This window comes from Musca autumnalis, unplaced genomic scaffold, assembly GCF_047663935.1.
Source record: "Musca autumnalis isolate F117 unplaced genomic scaffold, ASM4766393v1 scaffold_5, whole genome shotgun sequence".
In the NCBI taxonomy this organism is placed as follows: Eukaryota; Metazoa; Arthropoda; class Insecta; order Diptera; family Muscidae; genus Musca; species Musca autumnalis.
This window is the reverse complement of record NW_027412088.1, coordinates 43,683,351-43,699,846: the sequence shown is the minus strand read 5'-3', so window position 1 is coordinate 43,699,846 and position 16,496 is coordinate 43,683,351. Positions and strand designations below refer to the sequence as shown.

At 37.5% G+C, this 16,496-nt stretch overlaps 1 protein-coding gene across 4 annotated transcripts in view; it reads right to left on the bottom strand.

Annotated features, from left to right (window-relative positions):
- The window catches only part of stl (ADAMTS metallopeptidase stall), a 133,761-nt gene that overhangs the window by 21,727 nt on the left and 95,538 nt on the right, over window positions 1–16,496 (bottom strand). For all 4 annotated transcript variants that reach the window (XM_073955891.1, XM_073955889.1, XM_073955892.1 and 1 more), the window contains 2 exons: window positions 6,633–6,823; window positions 5,657–6,563 (listed from right to left, as the gene is read on the bottom strand). In XM_073955891.1, the coding sequence (XP_073811992.1) occupies window positions 5,657–6,563; window positions 6,633–6,823 (1,098 nt within the window). The remainder of the gene's footprint in view (window positions 1–5,656; window positions 6,564–6,632; window positions 6,824–16,496) is intronic.

Below are 16,496 nucleotides of genomic sequence, written 5' to 3'. Positions count from 1 at the left end.
CAAATACATTTTTGGAACCAAAACAGATATTTTTGTTCCAACAAAAGCGAAAAATATTTTTTCTCTGCGTGTAGTGAACACCGTTTTTTTGGAAAACATTGTTTCCTATGTGGTTATTTGTCACAAAACTGTTTTGTTTTATGAATTGGTAATTGTTTTCTTTACTTAACATTTTATTTTTTTATCATATATAGTAATAATTTGAACTGAAATACATGTTATTGTATTTGCCGATTTTTTGACGATTTGAAATACTATTTTGCCGATTTGACGATTTTGGCTCCCGAAAATTTACGATTTTCGACCAAACTTATCTGACATCACTGCATAAGACCACAAGTAACCATCTGTTTTCTCTAAAAGATCTCGAGAGTTCTTCTGTTATCTATAGAAAGCCTCAAGTAGTCACCTGCTGTCTGTAAAAGACTTTAAGTTACCTTCTGCCGTGTCAAATAGACTTCTAGATGTATTCTGTTGGCTATAGAAGATCTCAATCGGTCTCATGTAGTCTCTAGGATACCTAAGGTCCTAAGTTTTCTTTACGTGGCCTTCTGTTGTCTCAACAAGACGTCGTGAGTTCTTCCCTTGGCGTTAAGTGGTCTTCTGTTGTATATAGAAGATCACAAGTGGTCTTCAGAAGTCTACACAAGACCTCATGTTGTCCCTATTTAAGAGTTCCGTTGTCCCTTGAAATCCTCAAGATGCCTTCTGTTGGCTATAGTAGACCTTAAGTGACCTTCTGTTGTCTCTAGAAGACCTCAAAATGTCTTCTATCGGTTATATTGTCTACAAAATGCTTCAAGTGGTCTTCTGTAATCTACAGAAGACCTTAAGTGGTCTTCTGCTGTATCTGGAAGACTTCAATGTGTCTTATGTTGGCTATAAAATACCTCAAGTCGTCTTTTGTTGTCTGTTGTATCTAGAAGACTTAAATGTGTCTTATGTTGGCTATAAAAGACCTCAAATCGTATTCTGTTGTCTCTAGAAGACCTCAAAATGACTTATGTTGGCTATAGGAGACATCAAGTGACCTTATGTTGTCTCTAGAAGAACTCAAATGGTTCTCTTTTTTTTTGTATACAGATGACCTCAAGAGGCACTCGGTTGGCCGTAGAAGACATTAAATTGACTTTTGTTGACAAAATACTCTTAAGGCCTTCTGTTGACTATGGAAGCTCATCTGTTACCTATGGAGGCCTCGCTCGTAATATTTTGTCAATACTTAGATCAAGTTCGGTCCACTCATTCGGGTACCTCCCCACAAACGCTTAAAGTTTTTCGCTAAAATCGCAGGGAGTCATCTACTTACACATAATAATCGAGATCAAGTCAGGTTGGAATATAGACTATATCGACCGAAGTAGTCTTCGGGTACCTGCCACATAAAATGTTCGCAAGAGCGAAGTTTTATGACACACAATCTGTTTACATGACACGTTCATACTTCTTGGTTTGCCGGCACCAATAAACATGACCGATGAGTCTTCCTCTGTCTAAAGCCTCAAGTAGTCATCTGCTGTATATAAAAGACTTCAAAGGCCCTCCTGCTACGTCTATAGAAGGCCCCAAGAGGTCATCTGTTGTTGATAGAAGACCTAAGGTGACTTTCTGTTGTCTCAAGAAGACGTCGTGAGTTCTTCTCTTGTCTAGAGAAGGTGTCAAGTGGTCTTTTATTGTCTACAGAATATCACAAATGGCCTTCTGTTGGCCATCAAGTGGATGTCTTTTCTATCCATTCGAGAGTTCCTATCTTGTCTACAAAATGTTTCAAGTGATCTTCTGTAGTCTACAGAAGACCTCAAATGGTATTCTGTAGTCAACAGAAGCCGTCATGAAGTGTTCTGAAAACCTCAAGATGTCTTCTGTTTCCTATAGGAGAACTCAAGTGACCTTCTACTGTCAACGGAAGACCTCAAGAGAGTTTCTATCGGTTATAGAAGACTACAAGTGGTTCTCTTTTCTTTCCAGAAGAATTCGAGAGTCCCTATATTGTCTACAAAATACTTCAAGTGGTTTTCTGTGATCTACAGAAGTCCGACCTCAAGTGGTCTTCAGTTGTCTCTGGAAGATCTCAATGTGTCTTCTGTTGGCTATAGGATACTTCAAATCGTCTTCCGTTTGCTATAATGGTATTCTGTAGTCAACAGAAGCCGTCATGAAGTGTTCTGTTGTCCCTTAAAAACCTCATGATGTCTTCTGTTGGCTAAAGGAGACCTCAAGTGACTTTCTAATGTCTCTAGTAGACCTCAACAGGTCTTCAGTTGGCTATTGAGGACCTCAAGTGACCTTCTGTTCTCTCCAGAAGAATTCGAGAATTATTATCTTGCCTACAAAGGGCTTTAAGTGACCTTCTTCTGGTGTCTCTAGAAGGCCTCACGAAGTCTTCTGTTGACTATGGATGGCCTCTATAGAAAACCTCTGGTGGTCTACGTTTGCCTATAGTATAACTCAAGTCGCCTCATGTTGCCTATAGAAGACATTGTTGGCTATAGAAGACATTAAATGGCTTTTTGTTACCTACAGAATACCCCAAGGGGCCTTCTGTAGACTATAGAAGGACTCGGGAGGTCTTCTGTTTCATTATGGAGGCCTCGAAGTCGCCTTCTGTAGTCTTAAAAAGACCTCGAGGGTTCTTCTCTTGTCTATAGAAGGCCTCAAGAGGTTTTCTTTTGTCTATATAAAATTTCACGTGAAGAAGACCTACACAGTTCTTTTCTAGTCTATAGAAGGCCCAAAGTGACATTTGTCTATAGAAAACAACAAGTGGCTAGAAGACCCCAAGTGACCTTTTGTAGTCTACAGAAGACCTCATGTAGTGTTCTGTTATACCTTGAAAACCTCAAGATGTTTGCTGTTGTCTAAAGAAGACCCCAAGTGGGGTTGTAGACCTCAACAGGTCTTCAGTTGGCTAAAGTGGACCTCCAAAAAAATATGAGAATTCTTATCTTGCCTACAAAAGGTTTCAAGTGATCTTCAACTGACCTTCTGGTGTCTCTAGTAGGCCTCACGAAGTCTTCTCTTGGCTATGGAAGACCTCTATAGAACACCTAATGAGCCCACTTGAGTTCTGCTATAGACAAAAATAGATCATTACTTGGCCTCATGTTGGCTATAGAAGACATGGTTGCCTATAGAAGACATTATGTTGCCTTTTTGTTGTCTACAAAATACCTCAAGGGGCCTTGTGTTGACTTTGGAAGGCGTCAAGAGGTCTTATGTTGGCTATAAAAGCCTCCAAGTCGCCTTGTGTAGTCTCCGAAAGACCCTGAGAGTTCTTCCCTTGTCTATAGAAGGCCTCAAGAGGTCTAGAGGTCAAGAGGTCTTCTGTTGTTTACCTAAATCCTCACGTTGTCCTCTGGAGCCCATAGCAGAACTCAAAAGACCTATACAGTTCTTTTCTCGTCTATAGAAGGTCCAGAGTGGCATTTGTCTATAACATACAACAGGTGGGTTTCTGTAGATAACCCCAAGTAACCTTGCGTAGTCTACAGAAGACCTCATGTAGTGTTCTATTGTCCCTTAAAAACCTAAAGATATTTTCTTTTGGCTAAAGGACCTCAAGTGGCCTTCTATTGTCTCTAGTAGACCTCAACAGGTCTTCAGTTGGCTATAGTTGATCTTAAGTGACCTTCTGTTCTCTCCAGAAGAATTCGAGAATTCTCAAAAGGCTTCATGTGATCTTCTGTAGTCTATAGAACACCTTAAGTAGTCTTCTGTTGTATCTAGAAGATCTCATAATGAATTCTTTTGGATATAGGGGCCGTCAAGTGGCCTTCTGTTGAATATGAAAGGCCTCTATAGAAAACCTCAAGTGACCTATTTTTGCCTATAGCAAAACTCAAGCGGCATCATGTTGCCAATAGAAGACCTACGCATTTCTTCTCTCGACGATAGAAGGTCCCTAACGGCATTTGTCTACATAAGACCTAAAGTGGCCTTATGTTGGCTATATAATATATCAAGATTTCTTCTGTTGACTATAGGAGACATCAAGTGGCTTTTCTTTGTCTATAGAAGGCCACTTGAGGCCTTCTGTTCGATATAGCAGACATCAATTGGCCTTCTGTTGTCTCCAGTAGACCTTGAGAGTTCTTCTGACCTTCTATTGGCTATAGCAGACCTCTAGAGCTATAGAAGACATGAATTGGCCTTCTGTTGTCTCCAGTAGCCCTTGAGAGTTCTTCTCCTGTTTACGGAAGGCCTCAAGTGGACATCTCTTGTCTATAGAAAATATCACGTGTCCACAAGTGGTATTCTTTTCTCTGTAGAAGACCTGAATTTACCTTATATTGGCTATAGAAGACCTGAAGAGGACTTCTGTTATCACTTGAAGACCTTAAATGGCCTTCATAAAAATCTTATAACTGTTTTGCTGTCTCTAGAATACATCAAGACCTCTCCTCTCCTTGTTGGCTATAGTAGACCTAAAGTAGTTTTTTGGAAGATATTAAATAATCTCTTGTTGTCTATAAAAGGACTCAAGTGGCCTTCCGTTGGCTATAGAAGATCTCAAGTGGACTTCTATTGTCGATAGAAGCCCTTAGAGGTCTTCTATTGTCTTTAGAAGACCTTTAGAAGTCTTTCGTTGTCCTAGGATTAGCTCAAGAGGTCTTTTGTTGTAGTTAAGAGGCCTTTTTCTATCTTCAGAATATCTCAAAAGGTCGTCTATTGACCTCGAGAGTTCTTCTCCTGTCTATATAAGACCTCGAGAGCTCTAATTTATTATAGAAGACCTCGAGAGTTATTCTATTATCTGTAGAAGGCCTCAAGTTACCTTTTGTTTTCTATATAAATGTTAAGATATCCATAGAACGGCACTCCAGATTTTCGGTATTTTGAATGATGTGACATCAATATCCCACCGAAAAGGCTGAAATTTGGTATTTAGTCTTCGTTGAGGGTACTAAACTTTCCACCAGAAATTTGTAGGTGCAGACCCACGCCTTCATGTAGACCCCATAGGTGTTCAGATTTTCGGAATTTTGAAGGTTGAGGCCACAACCTTCAACAACATCTTACTAAAATGGGGGTATAAAACTTTCAACCTGAAATTTGACGGTATGCGTCCACGTCCTCACATAGCCCCCATGGAACGGTACCACCAGATTTTCAGTATTTTGAAGGTTGTGGTCTCAATATCCCACCGAAATGGCTGAAATTTGGTATTACGCCTTTGTTGGGGGTATACAATTTTCCACCTGAAACTTTTCGGTATAGGTCCACGTCTTTATAAAGACCCCATAGAACGGTACCACCAGTATTTTGAAAGTTGTGGTCTCAATATCCCACCGAAATGTCTTAAATTTGCTATTTGGTCTTCGTTGGCGTAAAAAACTTTCCGCCTGAAATAAGTGGGTATAGGTCCACGTTTTGATATAGCCCCCATAGAACGGTACTTCCCGATTTTCGGTATTTTGAAGGCCTCAATATCCAACCGAAATGGCTGAAATGTTATCTTCCATGTCGGTATATAGTCCTGAAGAGAATGATCGGTATATCTCCACGTTTTCATAGAGCCCCCATAGAAGTTAGGGCCGGCCGAACATAACGCCGTTCTTACTTGTCTTTTCTATGTAGCCCATTGGAAATAGCTTTCCACAAAACCAATATCTTTATCTAAATAAAAAATATTTCAAACATAATTTTCCAAACTTACCAGTCAATATAACCGCATGATCATAGTGTAATTTTTGATCTTTGGCGGAATTCCAACGTGTTTGCCATTTACAAAAGTTACTCAAATAAATATCAATATCACTTGAACGTGGCAAATCCAAGGGATCCTTTTCCAATATTTCCAAACGTTTTAAAACAAAATTGACTCTACGACCCAGTGACGGATGATGATAGAGTAATTGGACACCATTTATCATGGCCAATACGAAACGTATTAAATGAGAGCTGGTATCTTTGGGAAAATTCTTAGCCATGTGTTTGTAGAGATCGGTATCAACAAATATGGCCGTCTCTATGTGCAGAACATCGGAGGAGCTGCGCCAATCTTTGGCCGGTGATATGAAACGTCTAGCACGTTTGGTAAATTTTTCCGAATCCATATCCAACAGTTTTGAGGAATCAGACTGATGATGATTATTATTATTACGGTGATGTTGTTTGTTATTTTTGCGATGGTGCGTTTTTTGGGAGTGATGATTCTGAGCATTAGAATGATGAGAATGTGGATGCTGATGATGCTGATGTGAATGTGTATTTGCGTGAGAATGTTGATGATGCCGTGGTTTAAAACGTAAATTTAAAGGTATAGCATGATGATTGTGATGTAATTTTCTGGCATGATCAGGGCCATGGTGGTAACCGCTATCAATATTTCTTGTTTCGCGTGTTGTATTTTCCATATCTGCCATAGTTTCTATATTTAAATCATTAAATTCTTCCATTTCCGGTTCAAATTGTATATTTTCATTTAATACTGATGATGTATTCGACCACATTGTATCGTAAATTTCAGATTCGGATTCGAGTATTATGTGGGTATTATTGCCAAATCTTTCGGGCAGGGGATGTATAATATAGTCGGTTTGATTGTGATGATAAAGGCCACGCTAAAAAAAACGATAATGTGATTTTTTTGTTTGTATGTTTTTGTATCTGATTTACTGTTATTAACTTACCACATTTTCACCATCACACAAATCCAGTGCTGAGTTCTCATTGTGATAGAAGCATTTCTCTAAACGTTCCGCTAACTTATGTGAATTCTCCACTAGTTGTGATGTATTGGCATAGCGCCGTATAAAAACGAATGCATCGTCGATTAATTTTGGCGTTTGTTGCAACTTCAAATTGACCAAATGATCGTTATCTAAAAGAGAAACGAAAAAAAACAAACAACATAGAATGAGGAGAATGCAAATAACATCAAAGCGGAATTGATACGCTAGTATATCGTTAGACGAGGGGCAGAATGAAAGTTATTTTAAATAAATGTAATTATTTCAATTTTAGCATTGTTAACAGAATAAAATTAAAAGAAATATCGAGTTTCCAACTACATATGAACCATGGGACAATTAACCAGGTAGTGGTATAGTAAACTTTTGAATATGTATGTTATGTTAAAATTTTCTTTATATTGTTGGGGAAATTACCACAAAAATAATTTTTGTTGGCGTTTTTTATTGTTAGACTGCAGAATTTTACATCTTTGTGTTTATTTCAGCTTGAGTCCATATTTTGTTGTATTCAATTGTTTGAATAACAACAAAATATTTTAAAGTGGATATGAAATTGATTAGTTGCGGGCGAAGGGTATGGAATACTATAGTTTCAGTTGTCACCAAACAACTTCATCAGTTCCCTTTTTCGCCGACTCTGTATCGATAAACAGGTCAATAAAGCCATCTAGCAAATTAAATAAAATGAGAAATTTTCTGTATGGTCCTAAAGCTGTTTACCCTACAATTTTCATATTCGAACAGCTGGTGTGACACCAGTACCTTAGTAACTGTGCCATGATATGAACAATGCACATATTTATATAACTAAACATCCCTCATATGTGTCCCACATTGTTAGAGTTTGTCATAGGTCATGATACAATAACAAGATAACAATCGGACAACAAATGATAACATGAATACATAACATACTTATCTGACAAGATGATGTTGAAAAATGTTCTACTAAACGATCGCGACAGATTACCAAGCTTTTAAAAATGTGTACAGCGAACGCCTCTACAACGAACAAAAAGTCATAACCCTAGTGGACATATACATACTAGACATATTTACAGATTTTTTTTGCAAGGGATGTTTCGTACCTGTAAAAATTTTTTGTACCCTTGCGAACACTAAATACCAAATATCAGTTATTCCAGTTGACTAATGTGGCTAAAGAATGAACATCGGGAACATCGTCCTATGGAGGCTGTAGAAACGTACCGATAAATTTCTGGAGAAAAGTTTTGTAACTCCAACGAAGTGTACATAACAAATTTTAGTTATGCTGGTTGAATAATGTTGCTTAAACTTTCAATAACCGAAAATCGGGGGGACCATTCTACGCAGCAATATGAAGACGTAGACGATAAACGTGTACCAAAAATTTTCTGATGGAAATTTGTATACCCCCAACTAAGACCAAATAACAAATTTCAGCCATCTCGGTGGGTGATGGAGCCAAAATCTTCAAAATACCGAAAATTGGGAGGGACGGTTTTATGGTGGACGTGGGCCTAAATACAAAATTTCAGCCGTTTTGATAGGATACTGAGGTCACAACCGTCAAAATACCGAAAATCCGGAGGTACGCTTATAGTGGGATATGTGAAACTACATATACCAACAAATTTCTGGTGGAAAATTGTATATCCACAACGAAGACCAAAGTACCAAATTTCTCACAATTCAGTTCGATATTGAGGCCACAACATTCAAAAACCGAACATTGGGGGGTTATATAAAGGCTTGGACCTATACCGAACATTTTCAGATGGAAAGTTGTATATCCGCAATTAAGACTTAGTACCAAATTTCAGTAATTGACCCTACCAGTATAGGGTAATTGTCCTCTGCAATATTTTATAACCCATGGAAGTCTAAATACTAAATTTCAGCCGTTTCGATGGGATGTTGTGGCCTCAACCTTCAAAATACCGAACATTGGACCGTTTTATGGGGGCTATATAAAGCCATTAACCTATACCGAAAAATTTCAGGTGGAAAGTTGTATATCCCCAACGAAGGCCAAATACCAAATGTCAGCCATTTCTGTGGGTAATGGAGGCAAAATCTTCAAAATACCGAACATTGGGGGCTATTTGAGGACGTGGACCTAAACACTACATTTCAGCCGTTTTGATATGATATTGAGGCCACAACCTTCAAAATGCCGAACATCGGACAACGAATGTCAAATACTAAATTTCAGCCATTTCTGTGGGTAATGGAGCCAAAATCTTCAAAATACGGAACATTGGGGGCTATTTGAGCACGCGGACCTAAATACTAAATTTCAGTCGTTTTGATTGAGGCCACAAAATAAAATACCGAAATTCGGACCGGTCTATGGGGGCTATATGAAGACTTTGACCTATACCGACAAATTCATGTGGAAAGTTTCATACCCCCAACGAAGACTAAATACCAAATTTCAGATATTTTGGTGGATATTGAGTCCACAACCATCAAAATGCCCAAAAATCGGGAGGTACCCTTCTATGGGGGTTATTTGAGGACGAGGACCTATGCCGAACATTTCAGGAGGAAAGTTTCAAAACCCCAACGAAGTCTCAATACCAAATTTCAGACATGTCAGTGGGGTATTGAGGCAAAAACCTTCAAAAAATCGTTGGGAGTTATACTTTTCCCACAAATAAAATCAGCCCAATAATGTCGTTTACAGGAGGACCAATGGCGATCAACCGTCATCGGAATTAGACATCAAAACGTTCTGCAGAGAAAGAGGCTTCAGTGCATCAACGAACCAGTTTCACAGATTTTTTACGTTGATACAATGATCCTACAGGGGTAGGGGATGAAAGATAGGAAGCAACGGCTTATATTGGCCCCTCGTTCGTCCCCGTGCTGTAACCTGGGAAGCTGCTTTTACGGGTTCTAAGGGCAAAGGTAGTGAGCTAGCATGTGTTAGCTCACGTTCACTCATAAGAACATTAAAAACATGTCTTGGGCTTTGCGCTAGTAAGCCACCGCCCCAAAAAACACCGTACTATGAACAAACAAAGAAAACCTAAAAACAGACACATCCCACAATGGTTCAGAATCGCTTTTTCCTGGTCAAAACTGTGTAACTTTTAAACTTTTTCAAAAACTTTAATTTTTTAAGTTAACAAGTAAAAAACCATGGAGTTCGTGCCGGGCCAAACTTTTTATATGACGTCATCCATAACATATCGGTTAGTTTTCTTTTAGTTGGAGATATTTTATGACCACGGATACCCAAATGTCTAAATAAGGTCAGAAAATGTATCAAAAATGTCTTGAATCGGGCGGAACTTTATATGGGCGGCTAAATTAAAGTGTGGGCCTATGTTGACAATTTGTTGTGGAGAAATATTGTAACCGCTGGGAACCTCAAATGTCAAATTACGGATAGTTCGGTCAACAAATGTGGCTAAACTCCTCAAAACACCTAAAATAGGGAAGAACCGTCATATGGGGCCTATATCAAAACGTGAAACTGTGTTGACAATTTTGGGTGGACAAGTTTTGTCAAATAACAGATAGTTCGGTCAAAAATAGTAAGAAGTCTCACTATTGTGGAGAAGTTTTGTGAACACTGGGAACCTCAAATATCAAATAACAAGTAGTTCGGTCGGTAGAAACATTTCTAAAAATACCTTAAATCTGGAGGTACCAAACATGGACCTGAGTTGACAATTTTTGGTGCTGTGACCGCTAGGAACCTCAAATGGCAAATTACGGCCAGTTCGGTTTAAAACTGTAGCTAAAATTTTCAAAATACAGATAATGGAGAGGGGCTATACCAAAACGTGGACATATGTTGAAAATTTCAGTGGAGATGTTTTGTCGAAAAGTCGAAAAGGAAGCTAAAATCTTTAAAATACCGAAATCGGTAGTTACCGTTTTATGGAGGCTATACCAAAACATGGATCTATGTTGACAATTTTGGGTAGAGAACTTTCGTGTCCACTAAGAACCTCAAATGTCAATTGCAGCTAGTTCGATTAAAAATTGTGGCTAAAACCTCAAAATACCGAAAATCGGGATGTACCGTTATGTGAGGGCTACACCAAAACATGGGTACCACCGTGGTGTAACGGGGACCGATATAGCCCATCAGCAAACTTGACCTGCCTGCAAACATTAGACGGACCTTCCCAAAATTTAAGCGTCCTATCTAGAGTTTGGGAATTCCCGACTTTTTTTCATTCCCGGGAAATCGGGAATGAAAATTTCTCATTCCCGGGAACCCGGGAATTCCCGGGACTATGGTAAATCGAATTCGTGGGGCATAGACGTGACAGAGAGTAAGCAAACATGAAATACCTACTCCCTTTATGTGTAGTTGTGTCATTTGTTATCTCTTTGGAACAATTTTAAGGGTAAAATAGCAATAGGGTCAAAAAGCAATAGCAAACATCTTAAACGACGTTGTGCTAAAATCTTGAAAGAACCAATAAATCATATATGACATATGGCAGCTGTTCAAGAATATCTATATGTATGCGGTCAAAATCCAATTATTCCTGACTAATTAGCGGAGGTTATATAAAATATCTTTTTCCAACTCCCATCCTAGCAAAGCTTCCTTGATATCAAAAGTCAACGATATCGTATGTTCTTCTTATAGTTCGAAATGCGTGTTGATCATACAAAAAATCCGTTAATAACGAATTTTTACACGGCTGACCTTTTGCGTACACGGCTTCACAATGAAACACGGTGGCACCAATGATATAGAGTCGTACTTATATGAACATACATACCATTGTTATTACTGGTTTCTAATCCTAATATGCTCTATTTGACACTTACACATTATACAGTTTATTATATTGCAAACAATAATTTTGAAGAAAACAACTATTCGAATGGATCACAGCTTTTATATACAGTATAACTTCGATAATTCGTAATCCAAGGGACCGGCCATGTTATACGAATTATCGAAGATTTCGAATTAGCGGGGTTAAAATGCAATGGAAATGGCTTCAAGGGACCGACGGTTTGTTACAAATTATCGAAGATTACGAATTATGGAGGTACGAATTATCGAGACTCTACTGTATTAGCAAATAAATATTCTTCAAGAATGCCACCAACAAAAATTTAGACTAGAACAACCGTGATAAACTAAAAATTAAGAATTATTTGAGGTTATACAGACTTCGAATTCCAGAAAAAAAACACCAATTATCATACGAATTATGGCGATTTTTCCAATGGGCCCGCAATAACGAATAATCGGGGCACGAATTATCGCCATTCTACTATATTTCCAATATTAAATAACTACAAGGCTATGACTTATACATGAAAATACAAATACCCGTATTCCCGGGAATTTCAAAAAATTTTCCCGGGAAATCCCGTTCAACAAATTTCGGGAATTCCCGGGAAATCCCGGGCCGGGAATTCCCGACCAGAAACTCTAGTCCTATCACTCTAATATAGAACAGACGATGGGCGGATGGATATGCATAGATCGACTCAGAATTTTACCCTCATCAAGAATACTTATACTTTACAGAGTCTCAAATTATTATTTCAATGCGTTGAAAATGGAAAAACAAACTTGAGTTTTCATAAAACTTATATAAAAACGCATACATATACTTAAATAAAAATAATTTAAAAATTAAGTTTAAGTGTTTTTTTAGAAATTCACTTAAAACTAGAAAATAATTTGTCGCTTAGCCTCAATAAGTATATTCTTTCCCATGACGGAATCTCTCAAATAAAACGCTTGCATTTAAATTATAAATGGTGGCAAACTTAAACGGCAAGCGTTTTATTTGAGAGATTCCATCATGAGAAAGAATATATTTATTGAGGATAAGCGACAATTTATTTTGTAGTTTTAATTGCATTTCTAAATAAAACTCTGAAACTTAATTTTTTTAAATTACACTGTGAACCGAAATTTTGGGGGGTGGAAAATTCCTATTGGAGATGAAAGCCCTTGGTCAGTATATACAGAACCCCGAAGGACAGATTCGCCGTGAGTCGAACTTTCGCGATATGGCGTGATGAATATTTTGCTGGAGACCCTAAAAGCCATCTGGAATCAGTGTTATATCTTTGTTCGCCGTGTTATATCTTTGTTTAAGCTTATATTTAAGATGACATGTCTTCAGTCAAATCAAATGAGGATTTTTTCGTAGAACATTTCGACCTTCTAACTCGCTTCCTTCAATGTCCTTTTCGTCCTTTATTTCAAGAACCGTAATAAAAGTGGCACAAGATGACATTTTTCAGCTTCGGAAAATTCTACAAAAATGTCGCTCGGAAGATTTTAGATTTAATTGACAATCTTAATAGCTTTCTAATGATATAAATATACGGTTAATCGGTTCATAAAAACCGGATAAAAATTCGGTTTTAATATCAGAATAACCGGTTCCATAATTCGGATATCCGGATCTTTATTCCAAAAAATAATGAAATGAACATGCTTAGTAAAACGAGATCCAACTGTTTTAATGACTCCGAGAATTTTAGATCATCAATAGGTTAACAATAATACATTGAAATAAATAGATATAGGGCTGTCTGAGCAAGATTCGGATGAAAGTGAAAAACGACCGCTTAAACAAGATTTTATCGATTTTATGTCTTTGGGAGCCGTACCTAAAATCTTCCGAGCGACATTTTTGTAGAATATTCCGAAGCTGAAAAATGTCATCTTGTGCCACTTTTATTACGGTTCTTGAAATAAAGGACGAAAAGGACATTGAAGGAAGCGAGTTAGAAGGTCAAAATGTTCTACGAAAAAAATCGTCATTTGATTTGACTGAAGACATGTCATCTTAATTATAAGCTTAAACAACAGCGAACAAAGATATAACACTGATTCCAGATGGCTTTTAGGGTCTCGAGCAAAATATTCATCACTCCATATCGCGAAAGTTCGACTCACGGCGAATCTGTCCTTCGGGGTTCTGTATATACTCACCAAGGGCTTTCATCTCCAATATGAATTTTCCACCCCCAGACTTTGAGCTCCATTTTGTTGCACAGTGTTATTTTTTATTTTTAACTTTTTAGTAAATACAATTTTTTGACCACTGTGAACAAAATTATATAAAAAGTTTAAAATGCCTAAAATCGTGTAGCACCGTTATATAAAGGTTATACCAAAACCTGGACTTATGTCCATAATTTTTGGTGGGGAAGTTTTTGTACCATTGGGGACTCCAAATGCCAATTCGGCCAAAAAATGAAGATAAAATCCTTAAAACACTTGAAATCAGGTGGTACCGCTTTATGGGGGCTATACCAAAATTTGTACCTATGTCCATCATTTTTAGTTAAGAAGTTTCTGTACCAATGGAGGGTCCCATTGCCAAGTTACAGCCAATTCGGCCTAAAAATGAAAATAAAATCCGCATAATACTTAAAATCGGGTGGTACCGCTATAAGGGGGCTATACCAAAACCTGGACCTATGTTCACAATTTTTGGTGGGGAAATGTTTGTATCATTGGAAATCCCAAATGCCAAATGACAGCTAGTTCGGGCAAAAATGAAGAAAAAATCCTCAAAATTCCTGAAATCGGGTGGTACCGCTATATGTAGCTGTAGGAAAAATGGGCCTATATTCATGTATTGTCATCCAAATCTAAATAGTGTGCAATGTTTCAGTTCGATTGGTCAATTGCAACTGCGTCAAAAATGAGTTACTAGATTTGAAATGCAAGTTATAAAAACACCGTTAAAACACTGTAAAATGGACCAATCTTTATTTTAATTTCATATTCATGTATTGTCATCTAAATCTGGAGATGTGGAAAGTTTCAGTTCGATTGGTCAACTGCAACTGTGTTAAAAATGAGTTACCAGATTTGAATTAATCAAAACAAAGCAAGTTAAATAAAACACTGTAAAAATATCCATTTGTGTAAAAAGGTTATAATTATACCCTCAGCATTTATGCTAATGGGCAAAATGTGCCTCATCGAAATAATGGTTTTAGACCCAAAGAATGTTTGAACGATATGTGTTTCAGACAATTTGGAGTCGATTGAGCAATGTCCGCCCGTCTGTCTGGCTAGAGCGCACGATAACTCTCGAACGGATCAACCGATTCGGTCCAAAATTTGGCGTTCGTAATATTTTTTCCAAACTTAGTTTAAGTTCGAAGATGGGTTATTTCGGTCCACTCCTTCCGGTACCTCACCCACAAAAGTTCGAAAATGCTCGGAAAATTTGTACGTACGATAACTCTTGAAGGAAGTAACCGATTTGGTCCATACTTTGCAAACCGTGAAATGTCTACCAGACTTAGATGAGGTTCCAATATGGACTCAATCGGTCCACACCTTCGGTACCTCCCACACAAAATTTCGGATAAGTTCAGTTTAGGACCTGCTCTCGATTTTTTTTTAATATATCTACCAGATATAGATCAGGTTCAAATATGGACTATATTTGTGCATTTCATCCAGTACCTCACAAACAAAATTTCGGATAAGTTCACTTTAAGACCTGCTATCGAATCACTTTGTTGCAGCAACTTGCATTCGCTGCCTCAATTACGATGGTAAAAGTTTGTTTCAGGGCCAAATCCACACTTCTTGAGCAAACAGGCCGAAGGGTGTAAAAACTCCCTATGGCACCATATGTGGTGGCTGGAGATCCACTTCCATAATGGTCAATGTCGACCCATTCCTTTAAGTATTTCCTTCGCAAAACTTTTGCTCCTAACTTTTAATCCTAATCAACATTGTTGTCCGTTCATGTTTGAAATCCTCTAAATACATACGTTTTTTGGGAAAACATTTTTTCAATATACACAGGCTGAGGGTATACACTGCCGCTCACTTGAATAGAACCCCCCTGCAAAATTTTATTCAACCTCCATTTTTTTCCGAATTATACAAGATATAAAGTTTTTAACTTTTACTATATTTCGCTGAATGTGTTTGGAGTAAACTTAGTCATTTATTTGCATTCAAATCCAATTTGTATAAGAATTATTCAAGAAAAACAAAATAAAGTCAAAAATTGATGTAAAAAATTTGGCTCATTTGAATAGAACCCCCCTTTAAAACTTGCGAATACAGAAAGATTGTATTAGAGTATCGATGCATATTCACTCCATATTGAAAACGAAGTACTTTCAGTACTATGCAGTAAAAGTATATCCCTCCTGATTAAGGATACACCCGTATGCCTGTTTTAGAACTTATAAAGGAGTTCTAAAACAGGCATTTCCAGTATTGAGAAATATTTTCGGATGTCCCGAGTGGAAATTTCATCACGATTTTATAAACTTTTGTACACTTCGAGTCATCAAAACTTAAAGATTTGAATAGAAATGCGGATATCCTGGAGGGGTCACCATATTCTACAGTGGTAAATATTCTCTAAACTGTATGGGAATGACTTATACGTAAAATATACGACTCTAGGAGACTGTACGCTTCCAATAATAAACTTGTTGACAGAAAAAAACAAGCTTTGTCAGGCATTACACCCGATTATTAAAAGAATCCTTGCCAATGAAGGATATACTGGTGTATCCTTAATCAGGAGGGATATACATTTACTGAATAGTACTGAAAGAACTTCGTTTTCAATACAGAGTGAATATGCATCGATATTCTAATACAATCTTTCTGTATTCGCAAGTTATAAAGGGGGGTTCTATTCAAATGAGCCAAATTTTTTACTTCATTTTTTGACTTTATTTTGTTTTTCTTGTATAATTCTTATACAAATTGGATTTGAATGCAAATGAATGACTAAGTTTACTCCAAACACATGCAGCGAAATATAATAAAAGTTAAAAACTTTATATCTTGTATAATTCGGAAAAAAATGGAGGTTG